Raw genomic sequence first — 20170 nt, 5'->3', positions numbered from 1 at the left:
ACAATTATTTAAGTTAAAATTATGTGTTTAATTTTTTAAAATTATTTTCATTGTACCAAGTGCAACGAAATAGCCTATAAATTGTCGTAAATTTAAATAAAATTATTAAAACATTAAATAGCGTAAATTCACGCTTATTTTGTTTACTTTTTTAGGAAATAATCTTTGTTCGAATCTGCTCCTCATAATTAATAGTGAATATAGGGTTTAGAATATAACGTACCGTACAGTACATAATTATTGTTTTTTGTTTGTTTGTTTCTATGAAATAAAATTAAATATGAAATATCTACATATATTCTCTCATCAATTTTTATTACAATTGAGATTTATTTAAACATGTTTATAAATAAAAAGTGTTCTTAGTTTTTTCAAGAAGGGAAAAATTACGCGTGACGTCAATAGATCATCAGAATTGACCCAACAATCACCTTGGTCCCGATTGCACTACTGAGTGGAAATTAGGCTGTCTGCTCTCTCGAGCAGCAGAAGTAGATTAGTGATGTCATTATTGTTTGTGTGCCGCGTGCCTCCTGCGACAGCACTGTGAAACAGCATAGTGCCACGCTACTTAGAGAACAGTTCCCACTCGTTCGGCCCCTGCGTTTCATATGATTAAATGCTTGAGATGACTCTGCACTGTTTAGCAGTGTTGTTGCAGTGTAGCCACGTAACATGAGAGAAACTGCGTCAGACAGAGGTGCAGAGTACTTTGTGATCTGTACAAATGTTAATATGAAAAGACAAAAATTTCGATTTTTGAATTATTTTAATTAAATTAAAAAAATATAAAATTTAAAAAATTTTATAAATACATTATAAATACCGGTATAGTTTCTTATATAAAGCTGTTGTTACTCAGCACCCCCACATTAGACAGCGACAAGCCTCCATCCAAGCCAAAGCAACTCTGGTTTGCGCCTCAACAAATGGTCGTTTTCGTCTGCGTACAACTTCGTGTGGCTCTAGGAAAACATTCATTTCCTTTCCAATGTAAATTTGGAATTGATTTATGGAAAAAAAGATGGAGGAAGCGAAGTGCTAGCCATCTCACCTTCTTTTCTTCTATTGATTTTACTTTGAAACTACCACATATGCATATAATACTATGTAATATTACGAATCATGCATCTATTACTTCTTTGCATCTTCGTGACATTATGGAAGAACGGCCGGATGGACGAGACGATTAAGACTAGGATACTCCGGGTTATCGAATCAGGCGAAAAACCCCAGGAATTACTCGTATTTAAAGACCTGTCCCGGATAAATATCTCACTATCTATTGTAAGTCTGGCTAAACCCACAATGTATGAAAAAATGCTCTCTTAGTCCCCACAGGATGGAAAGGATTTAAAAAAAAACATATAGAATTTCTTTACAATATAATATATGAATATCTATAAATTATTTATGAAACAATTCGTAAACATTTAATTTTAGATCTTTTGGTCTTAAAGTTTTCAAAAATGTTATCTTTTTTGAAGCCCATAAATATACCGTAATTTGATTAGATCTCTTGCATAGCGCTACTGTAAAATCTAGTATTATGTTTAAGCTCAATGAATTTGAAGATCTTTTCGATACTAACTTGTAAGTTTTTATAACTGTTTAAATATTTTAAAGTTATGATTTAGGATCGTTGTAAGAATAGCCGATTAAATCAGTTGCGTAATCATTATTATTAAGCTTAAAAGTTAAATATATCTCTTGCTAGAAAATCGAATTCCATATAAGGTGTGTCTACACAATTTTGGCGAGCATATTTGGTATTTTAAAAACATAAATTTAAGAATATGATAGCATAGATTGTTGCTCGGACTCCATAGATTTAAATTCATATTGCCACAGTAACAAGTATCCAAACGTTAACAAAATAGAGCAGCTTAATGAAGAGCCGAAAAAGAATTGTAAACGTACTTGGAGAGTTTTACAAGCAACACAGCATTGTAGAAAGGCTGGAAAGTTGTAAGATCGAAAGAGAATTTAAATGACAAATAGCAAAAGAGAATCATTGGAAAGAGAGGCTATCGGAAAAGTTGAACAGTCACTAAGAAAAATGGAAGAAAGTTTAAAATATCTCATCAGTATGTTAAAAACATACTAGTCGAATTAAAATTTTGTCCTTCGAAAGCTAAAGTCAGCCTCAAAATAAAATAAAAATCTCGAATCACAGAGGATCTGCTGCTAAAACTACGCGAGGGCGATTTCAAAGCTTCAAATGGACTGGACATTATTATGGACGATGTGTCGTATTTGGTGGAAGTGACTGCACTGGGAATAACACTTACTATAGTGAACTTGGGGTTGAGGTTGATCTGTGGGTAAAACTTAAATGCAATGCAAAATTACCTTAAAAAGTGTTGTTTTGAGCAGCAATCGGTCCAAAAAGAAGACATCAAGCACCCTCTCGTCTCTGCGTCAACAAAAATGAGTACACGAAGAAATTTATTAAGAAGGGGTTGACATCATTCCTCATGAGGCACCACTCGGATGGGCTATATGCCTTCTTGCTGGACTTTACAGTTGCAAATTACGCAACAGATACAGTTTTTGTGCTAGAGGAATATAGAGTCCGTTACGTCAGCAAACAGAGCGCTTTCGAACTCTAGTAGCTGGCGTCAAGACTAAAATCAAAAATGCCGCCAACTATGGACTACATTCCTTAATTTAGAGAGAAAAGGAACACATTTTGTCAATTTTGTGTTCCTGATTTTTGTGCATAAAATGTCACATATTTGTTCTAAATATTTCATTATTAATGTATTTTTAAACACCTTATGAGGCAACAAAGCTCAATAGAAAAATACTTAAATTATAAGGCGACTTATAAGTACTAAATATAGATTAATTAATTTTAAACATACAATAGATATACAGTATTTATAGAGAACTAAAAATATAACCAGTTCATTGTATTTCAGATTATAATGAATCAGTGTATTATACTTTATTAAAATTTAAAAATTAAAATGTGAGTCCCTGACATATTTTAATAAGAAAAATTTTAAAAATTTATTTATAACGACTATTTAAAAAAATATTATTATAAATTAAAAATATAAAATAAATGATATTTTAAATTTAGATTAAGAATTTGTTTAGAGATAACTCCTAATGACTTTTTAGGATAATTGTGATATATTTATTTTTAAATATTTGAATTACACATCATTAATATAATATTGGTCCACATCACCAGCAATATACAACAACAATACAATTAGACAATTACAGAATACTTAATCAGTTAGCAAATGAAATCCTTCAAAATTGCTACAATTTGCAGCTAAAGTGGGAAATATGTCGCGATTCCATCTTGTTTCACTCGAAAACAATTCGTGAGTTTTTCCTTCTGAGGAGAGAATAGAACTTTTTGCATGCTGAGTGTCACGGTGACGTCTCAAGTCCACTTTTCTCTGAAAAGCTCTTCCACAAGTATAGCATGCGAAAGGCTTAAACCCTGTATGTTTTCTAGTGTGAGTAATTAAATTTGAAGATTGGCTAAAAGCCTTGCCGCATACTACACATTTATGAGGTTTTTCTCCTGAAAGAAAAATAGTTTGTAGATAAAGGAATAATGACTATAAAGTTTTGCTCCTGTAAAGCTTGTTTAACTGCAATACTTGTAAATACTGATGAAAAGTCCTCAACTCTTATTTCAACTGAATATCTTTTTTTTATTTTAATTATATTTTTTTAATTAACATATTCTGATATATTTAATAATGACATTTATCTAAATTATTATAAGGTAATTGATTGTTAATTCTTATTTTAATTAACTTAAGCTGAGCAATTACAAAAAAATTGTTTTTTAAACTTTAAAGTTATTACAGTACTACTTTAATTATATTTTTCTAGTTTTAAATTTCAATAAAAAATTATTTATAAGAATTACATTCAATCTAATTAAATTATTCATTGAGTTAAGTAAATATTACCTGTGTGAATGTATGTGTGTTTCTTCATATCTGATTTCTGATGAAATCTCTTTCCACAATACTGGCAAGGATAGGGTCTGATATCAGAATGAATCAGCATATGAGTCGAAAGGGTAGAGGAACGCTTGAAAGTCTTACCGCATTGTTTACATAAATAACTTTTATCTGTCATAATCCTGGATTTCGCCATTTTGAAGCAATCGGTTATACTTGTTGCGTTTTGAGGGAGACATTGATCTTGATTAGCGTTTAACCTTCTAATTGGAGGCGATGGCATTTCTTGGCATGCAGAAGGGCAATGCTTAGATTGATGTATAAACGGACAAGGAAGAGCATAAAGTTGTTTTGAAAATTCGGTCTCTGAGCTATGGTAATTAATGTCCCACCATGGAGATCGATCCATAACTAAAGGTAGAATGTTCGATCGGACTGGAGAGAAAATTTCTGAAAAAATCAATAAACTTCATTTGCAGTTTTGTTTAAACTTTTCAAAGTTTGCTGTTTGATGCTGAAAAGTTGGCTACTGAATTTTTTATAATTGAAAAAGAATTTCATCAGAAGATTGTGTTTAGTATATTTAGATTTTGTTCGAAATAAATGTTGCATAAAAATTATTTTCAAGATCATTTTAATATTAAATAAAATATGAGAGTCTACTTTATGCTTCATTCTTTATTGCAAATATTCTAAATATAACTGTAATTAAAAACTAGTATAAAATTAAAAATATAATTTTTTTATTATAGTTTACCTCTGTATCAAATTAATTTCGCTAATTTATTAAATACAAATTAAATTTTCACATGTAATAGACATTTTTCACGATTATTTTGTTACTTAAAAATTAACATTATTCCAATCCAATCCAATCCAAATTACGCTTTATTTGTAATACGGCAATTGCCTGTTACAATGGGAGAACCATAAACTTAAATAATATAACATATTACATAGTATTATTACAATAATATTTTCCTTCTAAATATTTACAAAAGTTTTAACATAGTTGTATAAATTAACTATTAATCGAGTTGTTGCTCTATGGAATATATAGTACATTTCTTCCACCGATCTGCACTCACTTAAACTTAACAAATCAAATTTCCTTTTTAACTCATAGCTCTTTTCACATTGGCAAAACAAGTGATACTTTGAAAATTCCATATTACATCTAGGACATAAATTATCAGCATACGAGTAGAATTTATTATTTAACATTAATATTTCTGAATTTAGACGTATTTGAATAAAAAACCGTTTTATAACAAAAGGTAGATTCGATAGAATATAATTATTAATATTTGGATAGTTCAATAGTGAACCATACCAGTTTGGTTTTAAACGTGAACGGTTGTCTTCTATGTCATGTGATAATAGAATATCTAAAATGCTNAATGTAACCAGTTCTTCCTTTATTAACTGTAAGTCTGAGTTCAGTATTGTAAACTTTTCCTGAATCAAATGATAAACTGCTTTGATAGTATACGGCGTCTCTTCAGTAATGTGTTCTTCCACAACTGATGACGATGAAAAATAATCCTGAATATTAGAATCTCTTATCACACCTAATTTTCCTTTCGAGGAAGAATCTCCAGATTGGCCTTGTTCATCTTCTATAAATTCTAACAGTTCACCTCTATCTATATTACGAGTATTAACTTTCCGCGGTCTACCGCGTCCCCGTTTTTGCATATCTTCGTAGTCTATTTCCGGAGGGGATCTCGGAAAGGGACCTGGATTAGGCTCTATTCCTGCTATTATTAATAGACATATAATCAATTTCAAACATGCTCGATTCGTTATTATCTGAAACTCCAAAATACTCATTATCTGCCTCTAAAATCACCAGACACTCCAACGATACTTTGAAAGTCAAACAAAAGTTCACCAGCAGCGTCGACGATCACAGCGACTCCATTAACATTATTCAGTAATAAGTTATTATAAAAGTTAAATTTCTAAATTAAATTATCTTTATCGTTATATGATTATTTAGGAATTTTGTAATTTTGAATGCTTTTAACGGATTGACGGAGTAAGGCACACAACATGAGAACGATCTGCCAAGGGGGATGCCTCTCGGGAGGACCTTATATGGGAAACTGGTCTCTATTTAGACACGTAAAGAAATCCCGGAAAACACGTGGCTATCCGTTGGTCATCCACAAATCGCAAGTGGTTTTATCCATTCAGCCATTGGTAAGGATTTCAAAAAATAATTAAATAATTTATTCTTGTAATATATTTTTGTAGTTAGTTATGTATATATTAATCAAATGCATGCAGAATAAAATTATTTTCCTGTACAAATATTCTTCTATATTTGAAAAACTATATGAGGGAAATTAATAGCGAGAATAAAATTAATTTAAATATTATTAACAATATTCATAATAACTTTAGCCATTTTGTTGTTTAAAATATATTTTTATTTAAAAATTAATTGTTATTTTTTTCAACTGTACTCTATTTGGGTCTAACTTTTATTTAAAAATTTTAAATTTAGAAAATGATAGTTGTATCTATATTAATTTTATTAACAAATTATATTCGAATTTCTAACTTTTTAGAGAAACAAATAAATAAATGATAAAATTAAGATAACAAATTAGAAGAAAATCATAATTATGATAATTATGAAACATAATCTAATATAATATAAAAATATAAAACATATTCGGTTACAATTTTCTTTGCTATAAAATCATTCAATTATTTCTTAACAGGAATGCATAAGTAGATTATGCCATAATTCATTTCGTTCTAAATAAATAGCTTTTAAGTTGATAGTTCAACTTTGGGGACGAGGGATAGAGGAAACGATGTCAAATTATTTAAAGAAAGTAGTATAACGAGAATTAATATAACTTAATTATTAAAACTTTAATTGAATTCGTAAAATTTGAACAAAGATTTACAGAATAAAAGTAAAAATTATTCATAATATTAGAAAGGTAATCGAAGAGAAATATAATGAATTTATGAAACGTTTATGTGAGAAAAAGTAAACAAACCGACATAAAACATTAATAATTAATAAACAAAACTTGTTAAAGCTAAATAAGTGATTTTAATCTATTTTTTTAAAAAGTTATATGATCTTATTTTGTGTAAATTTTGAATTAATCTGATTTTATAAGTTTCAATAATAAACATATAATTTTAGCAGAGTTTGTAAACTGTTTTAATTAAGAATTGAATATATAATTATGAAAAAATTATTTGTTTATAGAAAGTTTAACTAAAAATTAATTTTTTTAAATTAATTACTTTTTTTTACAGTAGGCCTGTACATAAATTTCATTTAACTTAACTAATTTACATAAACAAATTAAAGACTTTTCTTAATTTTAATTTATTTTAATGAAATAAATCAAAAAGTTGTTACATTAGTAACTACTTATGTATTAATGTAATAGCAACTCTCATCAAATTTTAATATACAGTAGTTATATTATAATATTTAATATAAATATTTAGACTAATATATTTCTGTAGTCTCTATTTACGTCAGGGATGGGCAACCATTTTCTATGTAAGAGCCACGCTTAAAACTACTGAACTGACGAGAGCCGCATAAAAGAGAAAACTGAAGAAAAACAAAAAATAATCGCAAATCACAATTTTTTATTCACAGACTATATAATTATAAATTAACATATTAGTCACTGCTAGTTTTAAATTAGTTTTGATGTGAGTCTGTTAGCCGATTTCTTGTTTTATCAATACATTTTACTAAATTCATTGCGGAAAAAAACTGTTAACACATATAAGTTGTAGGAAATAGCGATAGAATTTTTGCTGCATACTTTCTTAAGATGGGAAATTGATATATTTATTAATATTTTGTGGGTTCCGGAGGTCGCGAGTTGCCCATCTCTGTTTTACTCAAGCTTTATTTTCGGCGCGCACTCCTATAACAACCCCTGCATAATTCGCATTTGCGGCATATAACGCTTAATGTCTGCAATAATTTATGATCCTTGAAATCAACAGAGTTTGAATAATATATCGGATTACCATAAACTACACAAATAAAAAAAATCTTTAAAAAATATATACAGTTTACTATTTCAAACAAATATCTTCGTAAAATGTTAAAAGATAGGTACATAAAGTTATAAAATATAATAATCAAAATTATAGCGCAGCAGTTTATTTTGATAGAAAGGTTCCTCAATTTCTCGTATTAATTGTATAGAAAAAGTACTGAAATATATTAAAAGAATTTAACTCAAATTACAACCAAAATAATTAAAAAGATTTTTTTTTCTAATATAAATATTTTTTAATCAATTCTTTCATTTCATCATAATAAATAAAAATCAGCACAATTGTGTTAGATGTGAAACAATAATTATACTATATAAGGGAGACCGGGGCAAGATCGGCATGTTAAGCTTTACTTAAATTTTGTGTAATAAATACTGCTGTAAACTGAAAAAAAAGCTTTGCATATTGTCTATTGGAATGTTACCTTACTATAGAACTGGTTAAAATCAGTTTGGAAATAAAAATAATTAAAATAATTACAACTTTACAAGAAGAGAGAAATTGACGAAGTTGCCCCGGGTATAGGGGCAAGATCGGCAACTTCTCTCTTTTTGTAAAGTTGTAATTATTTTAATTATTTTTATTAAAGTTGCCCCTGGTATAGGGGCAACAGTAATGGGGCAAGATAGGCACGTATATAAAATTATGTTATTAACAATGTATAAGTTGGAATTCACTATTAAAACAAAGAAATACAAATCCAACACCCATTTAATATTATTACAACGAAATGCAAGTTCAAAGACATATATACATGAATAACAAATGCAAACATGTTTTCATTTATCATCTGTTTGATTTTTATCCTTTGCTTCTAATGTGGCTTTATGTTGCCGATCTTACCCCGCTAGTCATGATTTCGAAACATTAAGTACAACCCTGAGAACAGAATGCCAAGCCACGATCTGGCCACGTGAATAAGTTGAAGTTACATCCTTCTAACAGGAAAAGTAACTTTCGTTATCATGGAATTATAACAAAACCTGCCAATTCAATATAAATGGAAAAAAAATATTATATGGAATTGAACGAAAATGAAAATTTGCTTGATAATTCAACTACGCTTGTTGGAGAACAATAAAAACACTACACTCAACAAGCCACCAATAAAACTCAACTGCCTAACCTGTAATCAAAGTCTCCTTTTAATTTGTTTTAAAAAAAAAGCGCTTGACAAACTTGCCCCGCATGCCGAAGTTGCCCCGGTCTCCCCTAAATATAAAAAATCATTATTTTAAACTTTTACAACAGAAATTAATTTGCTATTATCAAGAAAACAGCACTAAATATTTATTCAAGAAAATCTTAAACATTTATCATACAGATTCAATGTGAAAATATAGAAGGAATTATAAAATAGTTTATAACAATTTATTATAGAAATGAAGAAAAATTAAAGAAACATATTGGAAGGATGTTTTAGAATTATTTCATTACGAAGAATATTAAAAATATTAGGCCAATTTAAGCTTTTGTTATTATAGATCGTGGAGAAAAAAATCAGAAAGATAAACAATCGTATTATATACATTTGTTTTATATTAGGCCTATGTTTTAACATATAACCTATTTAATATAGGGGATGGCTGACATTTGCTTTATGGCGTTGCTTGTATATTTAAAAATAAAGATATTCTTAATGAAAATAAAGTTTTATTAACGATTCAAGCTTGATTTATATTATTAATTAGACTAATAAGAAGAGAACCGTGTCGTAATTGATATTATTTTGTTTTAATGAAATAAATCAAAAAGTTGTTACATTAGTAACTACTTATGTATTAATGTAATAGCAACTCTCATCAAATTTTAATATACAGTAGTTATATTATAATATTTAATATAAATATTTAGACTAATATATTTCTGTAGTCTCTATTTACGTCAGGGATGGGCAACCATTTTCTATGTAAGAGCCACGCTTAAAACTACTGAACTGACGAGAGCCGCATAAAAGAGAAAACTGAAGAAAAACAAAAAATAATCGCAAATCACAATTTTTTATTCACAGACTATATAATTATAAATTAACATATTAGTCACTGCTAGTTTTAAATTAGTTTTGATGTGAGTCTGTTAGCCGATTTCTTGTTTTATCAATACATTTTACTAAATTCATTGCGGAAAAAAACTGTTAACACATATAAGTTGTAGGAAATAGCGATAGAATTTTTGCTGCATACTTTCTTAAGATGGGAAATTGATATATTTATTAATATTTTGTGGGTTCCGGAGGTCGCGAGTTGCCCATCTCTGTTTTACTCAAGCTTTATTTTCGGCGCGCACTCCTATAACAACCCCTGCATAATTCGCATTTGCGGCATATAACGCTTAATGTCTGCAATAATTTATGATCCTTGAAATCAACAGAGTTTGAATAATATATCGGATTACCATAAACTACACAAANTTAAATGATTAAAAAATAAAATAAAAAATCAATTCATTCTTAAAAGAGTTTAATTTCAAAGTCAAAAATTCAATTATTATTGATTTTTTATCGTTTTATTTTTGTAGGAATGAAACTGTCTTCGAATTTTATTATATAAGAGAATATAAAATATCAGATATTTATTTTATTTATGGTTTATTTATTAAGATTCTCAAAAAGTCTCATTGATGTTTTATTCATCAAATTTATTTTGTGTATATTTAATAAAAATGAATTTTAAAATTTTACAAAATAATTATTTAGATTCATTCAGAGAAAAATTTTACTAGAACAATAATTTGTGAAATTTTTCGTTCATTTTAAAGTATTCAATATTAAAAATATACTATTTTATTAGTTTTTTTTTCCCTATATTGTGGCTGCTTGGAAAATTTTAAAACCAAAATAGGCAAAAGAAGAGGGGGAAACTAATTTTTCAAACATTTGAATTTGTTAAAGACAGGCAATTTTTAAGTTAAATTCATACATATTGCTGTTTATCGTTGTTGATTTCCTACTACATACGTCTAGTTATACTCTTTCATCTGTGTATGTAATCTACTTGTAAGCATACTTGCTATGATCTAATTCTAAGTGACTAATTGTATATAGAACTAACGTGAAATTTGTTTTAAAATGATAAATATCGTTAAGATAATATCAATACTACTTTTAAACCATCAACTGTTTTATTTTGTTTTGTTATTTTTATTACATAGCCTATTATTAATGGATTTAATTCTTTTAATATCAACTACGAAACACGTTATAAAAATAAGACATTTTTTTCGCTAATATATGATATTTAAATAAAGCATTTTGTATGTTTTTCACAAATGAAATATGCTAATTAGAATTATATACAATCTAACTATTGATTCTTCGACATTTCAAATTTTAATTGAGAAATTTATAGTTTTTAAAACTTAAAAACTTTAAAATTTGACCAATGAATAAACATAAGTAAAAATTGGTTTCATTAAATATTAAAAACTGCATGTAAATTCCTAATCTGAACGCGACAAGCAGAGATTTCCCGACTTTTTCTACATTTTATAGCTTAACTGAACGGAAATATCGCTCTCTTTCGTCTGATTAATCGCTCCACGAGTGATTAGATGGTCTACAACTTGACTGCAAAGATATTCATTAATTATATCACTCCCTCTTCATTTTCTACGCTCTATCAACCAATCTGACAATTGCTGTACGATATAATTATCAACCAACCCATTCCACTTGATTTCCCTCATATTTTAGTTGAAACTGCTGAATCGGGTAGTTTTTTGTTCTCCCCAAATAAGAACGTGGTTAGCTTCTCACCATAAAACTTTCACACAAAAATTTGGTCGAAGAACTGCTAAAACTTTAGCTGTACACATGCGAAAAAATACCGAAGTTTTTATGCTCTTTTACCTTAAATTGTCCACTTTTTTCTTTTATTTTCTTGTTTTTTTCCTTTCATTTTTAGTAAAGCTACCAAATTTTAATATTAATGTAATTATATCATAAATAATAAGGAAATATGACATTTTTTTAATGATAATAACTAAAACTCTAGCTACTTCACTTTTTCTAAGGATTAAATTTAAAAATTATTTTTCACATTAAATCTCTTAAAAATGTCCAATTTTAGATTTAAATACATTAATCTTCTCAAAAGTATTACCGTATTTATTAAAATGTTTACATTTTTAAAATACATTTTAAAAGCCAACATTTTTTTAAATATATATATTAGAAAGCTAATAAAATAAGAAAAAAAAATTACAAAACGCATTAGAAAATACCAATATTTTGTTGTTAGTTCAATTAAATTCCGTAAGTAATTTTATTATCTTCAATTTTATAAGCTTTAATACAATTCTCCAGAGATCAAGTTAGCAAATGGCTCCTGATCTGCCCACACCTTGCAGATAGATAGGTTAATCTGGTGGAAGAGATGATTTCTTCCTAAGAGTAAGCAGATAGAACAGTTACAATCACGTAAGCGGATTTGTTTTCTGTCATGCCAACATTAATGGACTCATACCAGTGATACATGACCACTAATCCTTTCCCATAGGAATTTAAATGTTTGGGGTAAGTGGTGGTTAAATACGAGATAGCTTTGTCCGGGCTTTAGGATATTTTCAGGTTATTAATGAAATGCTGTCAGCTCATAAGTAATCTTGAAGAAAAAATAAAGAATATGCACCAGTTTTCGACGATTTTTTAAACTGATATATCTATATACTTTTTAGCTAAGTAATGGATTAGACTCAGTTTTCATATTTTTTAAGAAAGAAAAAGCGTTTGTTTATCGTTAACATATTAGTCACATTGTGTTAACTTCTGTCGAAAATAATTTATACAATAGTATCTTACCATCTTTCATCGATGTAAAATAGGAGGCATCCGCCTGCAAAGTTCCAAACGTTAAGAGAGCAACTTGTCTCAGAGGGTTGTTAACAGGTGAAGTTTGCCACCAAGAAAAATTCGGAAAAGAAGGAATAGTAGCGGGAATAACGGAGTCTTCTTTATCTCTTAACAGTTCCTCTATAGTATATCTAGTATGCCCTATAAACAAAATATAATTACATCGCTATTAAATGAAAAAAAAGAAGAAGAAAAACGAAAAATCAAGCCTCTCGACTTACCTGTCGAACACCTGTTTAAGGAATTGTTAGAGATACTTTGCGTCCAGTTTTCCATTATGGTTTTGTCTTTTGTATCTACTTTCCTGCATTCATTCGATATTTAACATTGGAATAAAAATGACAACCAATCACTTACTAGAGATTATAAGTCAACCAATCCCAAGCTACATCGCTTATCTACCTGTATGGATACACCTGAATCAGGCAACAAGTTTTATGAAAAATGATGCAATCTAAGAGGGCAGACCGATAGGGATGTAAGGGGGACCGAAGATATTTCCCGCTTGGTTAAATCCCATTTATAATCATTGCTTCTACAGTAATAGAACTACACAGATTTTGACAAGGTTCTATAGTTTAAAAATGTCAAACCCTCCTAAATTATGTTAGCTACTCTTCGATCACATTCATAATATAAGAACCACTCTATCAGGTGATTTTTTTGAATGCAAAAAATATGCGGAAGGAGTTTTTAATAAATTTTTTCTTTCAATTTTCAATTGTTTTATAATTTATTCTGGTGAAATTGTGTTAAGGTTAATTGTTTAACTACGAATTGATACAATCCTTATCAAAGCGATACATTTTTATTATACATTTATATTTTTTAATTAAAGAGTTTCAGTTTATAAGTTTTCTTTTATTATTATTTAAAAATATTGGTTAGATAAAATATACAAAATAAAAATTTTTAAAATAATAAAAAATTTAACTTGAAAAATGAATTTAAAAAATTTAAACAGATCTAAATATATCAGAGAAACAATCCTAGTTTTTATTAATTTTTAAAAGATTTAAATTTATAGAAATAATGTATATATAAATTTTTAATTACTTAGTTTTAACAGAAAGTTTCTTGCACACACATATATATGTGTGTGTAAGAAATTTTCTGTTAAAGATAAATAAACTTTTAAATTTTTATATGAATTTTTAATTATTTAAGCTAAAATTTACATTAAAAAATCGATTCTTCGACATTTCAAATTTTAATTGAGAAATTTATAGTTTTTAAAACTTAAAAACTTTAAAATTTGACCAATGAATAAACATAAGTAAAAATTGGTTTCATTAAATATTAAAAACTGCATGTAAATTCCTAATCTGAACGCGACAAGCAGAGATTTCCCGACTTTTTCTACATTTTATAGCTTAACTGAACGGAAATATCGCTCTCTTTCGTCTGATTAATCGCTCCACGAGTGATTAGATGGTCTACAACTTGACTGCAAAGATATTCATTAATTATATCACTCCCTCTTCATTTTCTACGCTCTATCAACCAATCTGACAATTGCTGTACGATATAATTATCAACCAACCCATTCCACTTGATTTCCCTCATATTTTAGTTGAAACTGCTGAATCGGGTAGTTTTTTGTTCTCCCCAAATAAGAACGTGGTTAGCTTCTCACCATAAAACTTTCACACAAAAATTTGGTCGAAGAACTGCTAAAACTTTAGCTGTACACATGCGAAAAAATACCGAAGTTTTTATGCTCTTTTACCTTAAATTGTCCACTTTTTTCTTTTATTTTCTTGTTTTTTTCCTTTCATTTTTAGTAAAGCTACCAAATTTTAATATTAATGTAATTATATCATAAATAATAAGGAAATATGACATTTTTTTAATGATAATAACTAAAACTCTAGCTACTTCACTTTTTCTAAGGATTAAATTTAAAAATTATTTTTCACATTAAATCTCTTAAAAATGTCCAATTTTAGATTTAAATACATTAATCTTCTCAAAAGTATTACCGTATTTATTAAAATGTTTACATTTTTAAAATACATTTTAAAAGCCAACATTTTTTTAAATATATATATTAGAAAGCTAATAAAATAAGAAAAAAAAATTACAAAACGCATTAGAAAATACCAATATTTTGTTGTTAGTTCAATTAAATTCCGTAAGTAATTTTATTATCTTCAATTTTATAAGCTTTAATACAATTCTCCAGAGATCAAGTTAGCAAATGGCTCCTGATCTGCCCACACCTTGCAGATAGATAGGTTAATCTGGTGGAAGAGATGATTTCTTCCTAAGAGTAAGCAGATAGAACAGTTACAATCACGTAAGCGGATTTGTTTTCTGTCATGCCAACATTAATGGACTCATACCAGTGATACATGACCACTAATCCTTTCCCATAGGAATTTAAATGTTTGGGGTAAGTGGTGGTTAAATACGAGATAGCTTTGTCCGGGCTTTAGGATATTTTCAGGTTATTAATGAAATGCTGTCAGCTCATAAGTAATCTTGAAGAAAAAATAAAGAATATGCACCAGTTTTCGACGATTTTTTAAACTGATATATCTATATACTTTTTAGCTAAGTAATGGATTAGACTCAGTTTTCATATTTTTTAAGAAAGAAAAAGCGTTTGTTTATCGTTAACATATTAGTCACATTGTGTTAACTTCTGTCGAAAATAATTTATTTATAATTATATTTAATTTGAATGCTAGTTAGACGATTTAAAATGGTTTTTATTAACCTATTACCTAAGGATTTTTTATCTATTTATAAATAAGACATTAATTTAATAGCAAATATAAATGTTTTTATTAACTATTTCATAGTTTATTTTGATTTTAAAGTAATTGTTAAATACATAATACTTTATATATTTAATAATTAGTTAAAACCGAAATATTATTTTATGAATTTTTCGTTAAAAAATTATTTATTTTCAAAGCACATTTATTTATATTCTATTATTATGAATCTTATTTTCTGTTTTGTTTTAAATTTAAACGAGTCTTTATGATACGAGAGCAATTTTATATTTAAAATTGTAACAAATTTCTTAGAAAATTTTTTTCAACAAAAGTTTTTAACTTGATAATTTACAGTTCAGTTAAATGATTAAAAAATAAAATAAAAAATCAATTCATTCTTAAAAGAGTTTAATTTCAAAGTCAAAAATTCAATTATTATTGATTTTTTATCGTTTTATTTTTGTAGGAATGAAACTGTCTTCGAATTTTATTATATAAGAGAATATAAAATATCAGATATTTATTTTATTTATGGTTTATTTATTAAGATTCTCAAAAAGTCTCATTGATGTTTTATTCATCAAATTTATTTTGTGTATATTTAATAAAAATGAATTTTAAAATTTTACAAAATAATTATTTAGATTCATTCAGAGAAAAATTTTACTAGAACAATAATTTGTGAAATTTTTCGTTCATTTTAAAGTATTCAATATTAAAAATATACTATTTTATTAGTTTTTTTTTCCCTATATTGTGGCTGCTTGGAAAATTTTAAAACCAAAATAGGCAAAAGAAGAGGGGGAAACTAATTTTTCAAACATTTGAATTTGTTAAAGACAGGCAATTTTTAAGTTAAATTCATACATATTGCTGTTTATCGTTGTTGATTTCCTACTACATACGTCTAGTTATACTCTTTCATCTGTGTATGTAATCTACTTGTAAGCATACTTGCTATGATCTAATTCTAAGTGACTAATTGTATATAGAACTAACGTGAAATTTGTTTTAAAATGATAAATATCGTTAAGATAATATCAATACTACTTTTAAACCATCAACTGTTTTATTTTGTTTTGTTATTTTTATTACATAGCCTATTATTAATGGATTTAATTCTTTTAATATCAACTACGAAACACGTTATAAAAATAAGACATTTTTTTCGCTAATATATGATATTTAAATAAAGCATTTTGTATGTTTTTCACAAATGAAATATGCTAATTAGAATTATATACAATCTAACTTCAATAATATTATAATATATATGAAATTGATTTTTACAAATTAATAGTTTTATTAAATCGTCACCCAATATTCAAATTCAAATCGTTCTGTAAGACCCTATTTAAACTGTGACGTATTTCGTACGTTCTACTGGAAACGGATGTGTTTCTACAACCATCTTTCACACGCATTAACTTAATTTTTGGGAATTCGATTGTTAATATTCAATTGAAAATTAAATATTATTGATAATTCTCTGCGGATAATAACTATCAGTATTGTTGTAACATTACAAAAGTAAAATCGATATGACTTTAAATACGGAATGACCCCGATTTACAAGCGTACTTCTTTCTTGAAAGTTCTTTTAATCAAAATCTCGTAGATTGTGAGTAATTTTTTAATTATTTCTTATAGCCGAAATTCATACCTTGTTGTAGTATAATACAATTATCCTATCCCTTTTCCCCAAATGACATTTAAAGTGCAATAAAACACACATTAAAGTATTAACCAATGATTCTAAATGAATTAAAATTAAATTGTTGATCAGATTATTTAACGATATAAAAGGATCTAATACGAAATGAAAGAACACAACATAAGAGACAAAAACACAACCTATAAGTTGTCAGATATTTCTTTAATGGAAACAAAACAAAAATTATTTGAGACAATATATAAATAGAAACGAATAGAATAGAATAAAATAAAACAGCTTTTTAATAAAATTGTAATCACCGATTAAAAAAGATGATTTTTTTCCTAACTTCGCCCCGTGGGCACTAAAAGGGTATTTTACACAAGCCCATTATTGATTTGGCCAGACCCATAATGAGGCAACGGGTGGTGAGGGACGAGGCTCGACATATCCGGACAGACCACCCTCGAAAAATCCTGAGGCTTTTCGACCCATACGGATTTAATCCCGGATCTCCAGAGCGGTAAACTGCTATCTTAACCGCTGGCCATCCGGCCCCAAAGAGATGGTTGTTTGGAAAGCCAATTGATTTCTAAAAGTTTTCGTCTGAGGTGAGTTGTGGTGCCTGTTTTCCTGAGAGCGAAGAAACAAAGCGAATGAAACAAATAACATGAAAATTGGAACTTACGAGCCATCTAATCAGAATGCGCCGAAATTTCAGTCTCATCACAATCGTGATAAATATATACAGTATACAGGGTGATTAACGTAAGTGTTACAAGTCAATAACTAGGAAAATATACTTCTAATAAAAAAAATTGTAATACTGTAGTTTCATTTGAAATTTTAAAGTTGCCTCCTTGACCTACTCAGAAGGAAGGATAGACCAGGCTTTATATTTAAGGCATTAAAAAAGCTCCTCTAAATATTAGATTTATTCTTATCCATTTTTTATTAGAAGCATATTTCCGAGCATATTGACTTGTATATGTTAGGTTCAAAGATCGAAAACGTTCAATAAGCGGGGGAAAACGACCAGAAGGAGTTGTATCTTTACAGAACAGCCAAAACAAGAAATTTCCCATCCTGGCTTCTTATAAAAGCCACGACGCATTCTGTCATTTTAAAAAATGCCAAAATGAGAAATTGTGTTCTGATAGTTAAAAAAGGTTACTATAACGCGTTCTATACATATCACAACGCATTGTTGCAGAAACATGAGACATTTTTATCACACTCATAAAACAAACTGCTATCTTATCCTCATTAAGGAAAACGGGGCGGATTCGAAATCAACTCAGTCATTCGTTAGTTTTGATCATCGTAGAGGCTTTGTCAGTTAGGCATAAAAAAATGCGCAGTTCTGTTCTCGCAATGAGTTTACAACTAGGACAATTTTCATCGACATACAGGATGGGCCCCAAATTCAACGTATTCGGTCATTCTCTGATAGCCCTGACGAGAGAAGTGAAGATAAAGCTACAACAATGCGGCCCGATCATTACAAGGAGCCGAGAACCAATTTTAAGACCTCTTTTAAGTTATCAGACAAAAATTAACAGATTGAATTGAAACTTAGTTAAACAAATAATGAGCAAAATAAATACTTAATAAAAAAAACTTGTTTAATATTAATTAAGTGCTAATTGAGTGCTTCAAAAATTTATAATTTTTATACAAAATTAGTAAAATGTAAAACGATTATTCATATTTTATATAATATTTGTCATGGACAAGAAATCAACGAACTGAGTTACATTTCATATGAAATTATATAAAATGTAATTTAATACAGTAGACCCCCTATAACACTGTTGATAATTCCGTGTTATATGGATTCCATGTTGTACGAGTTACTTAGATTTTACAAATACGTGTGCCGGGCTGTTAACAGTTCACGTATTTGTAAAATCTAAGTTGACTCGTACAACACGGAATAATCAACAGTGTTATAGGGGATCTACTGCAAATTGTTATGCTAACTAACAATCGTTTGTTTTTCGATTGTTAGTTGTCATTTATCCAATCTATATATATAATCGAGATGGATTGATAATGATAATAATAATAATCAGCGCAGAGCCTAAACGGTTAGGAGTTGAAAGTTGAAATTTGATACACAGTTAGGGTACGTCATGAGAACGTACACCAAGAAGGGATTTTTCGAAATTCCCCTCCGCGGGGAAGTGTTATACATTTATAATAGATACATGCATTGAGCCACAGCAACGCGTGGCCGGGTACAGCTAGTGCTAAATATTTTCAAAAGGATATTATTTTCAATAAAAATTCGGCGGAGATACTCGCTAGTCGTTTTATCATACAGACAATATACACTTATTCGTCAAAGTTAGAGAAAGAGATATTGTTGTATTTATATAAAAACAGTAGATAAAACTCGTTTACCAATTGCAATGTATTCTCAATATTTACCACTAGTAGAGCAGCACGTAAGTATATTTCTCTCTCAAATATATATATTTTTCTCTATAAAAATAATATAATGGTGCAAGATGGGGCCAAGACGGGGACGTCTGTTTATTCGTGGTTAACGCGCTTTCATCTAGCTGTTATTTGGGAAATTAAATGTCAACCTCAAAAGGGATCACGGGACGAGAGAACGTCCGAATCGGTCTTTTTGTTCGGAAGTAAGACAGTTTTCCATGTTTCGGCAATACTTCATCTAATTTTACGCCCGCTACAAAGTTTCTACAAAGTAATCATCACTGTGAACTTTTATATTACCTTTTAGATAAAGATATTATGGTATTCGAAGTAACCTTTAAGACTGAAATTGTTTAGTTTTGAAATAAAGTTGACCCGTGTTTGCAGTCAGTATGAAAAGTGCACGTTGGGGCAAGATTGGCCATGAACTCTGCTCTGGCTAGAGGCACTGCAATATAGTGCAGTGAACTAGTTTTAAGTTCGTTGTCATTGATAATTC

The 20170-nt window shown here is 28.5% G+C and overlaps 1 protein-coding gene across 1 annotated transcript; it reads right to left on the bottom strand.

The window, feature by feature from the left end:
- Positions 1 to 3165: 3165 nt before the first annotated feature.
- On the bottom strand, positions 3166 to 14598 carry LOC111623864 (zinc finger protein 253-like). The gene is made up of 5 exons (XM_023366585.1): positions 14576 to 14598; positions 13068 to 13078; positions 12796 to 12987; positions 3945 to 4388; positions 3166 to 3547 (listed from the first exon to the last, which is right to left on the bottom strand). The coding sequence occupies exons 3-5, from the start codon at positions 12803 to 12805 to the stop codon at positions 3243 to 3245; spliced, it is 759 nt and encodes a 252-aa protein (XP_023222353.1). The 5' UTR covers positions 12806 to 12987; positions 13068 to 13078; positions 14576 to 14598; the 3' UTR covers positions 3166 to 3242.
- Between the last annotated feature and the right edge of the window lie 5572 nt (positions 14599 to 20170).

Source organism: Centruroides sculpturatus, unplaced genomic scaffold (genome assembly GCF_000671375.1).
Source record: "Centruroides sculpturatus isolate CEXI.00-Female unplaced genomic scaffold, Cexi_2.0 scaffold325, whole genome shotgun sequence".
Lineage (NCBI taxonomy): Eukaryota > Metazoa > Arthropoda > Arachnida > Scorpiones > Buthidae > Centruroides > Centruroides sculpturatus.
Note: the sequence above shows the minus strand (reverse complement) of the source record. Positions and strands in the feature narration are given on the sequence as shown.

Coding starts and splice junctions, on each gene's coding strand:
- LOC111623864 (XM_023366585.1), bottom strand. Junction 3,548..3,944: donor ACACACATACATTCACACAG/GTAATATTTACT, acceptor TTTTTCTTTCAG/GAGAAAAACCTCATAAATGT.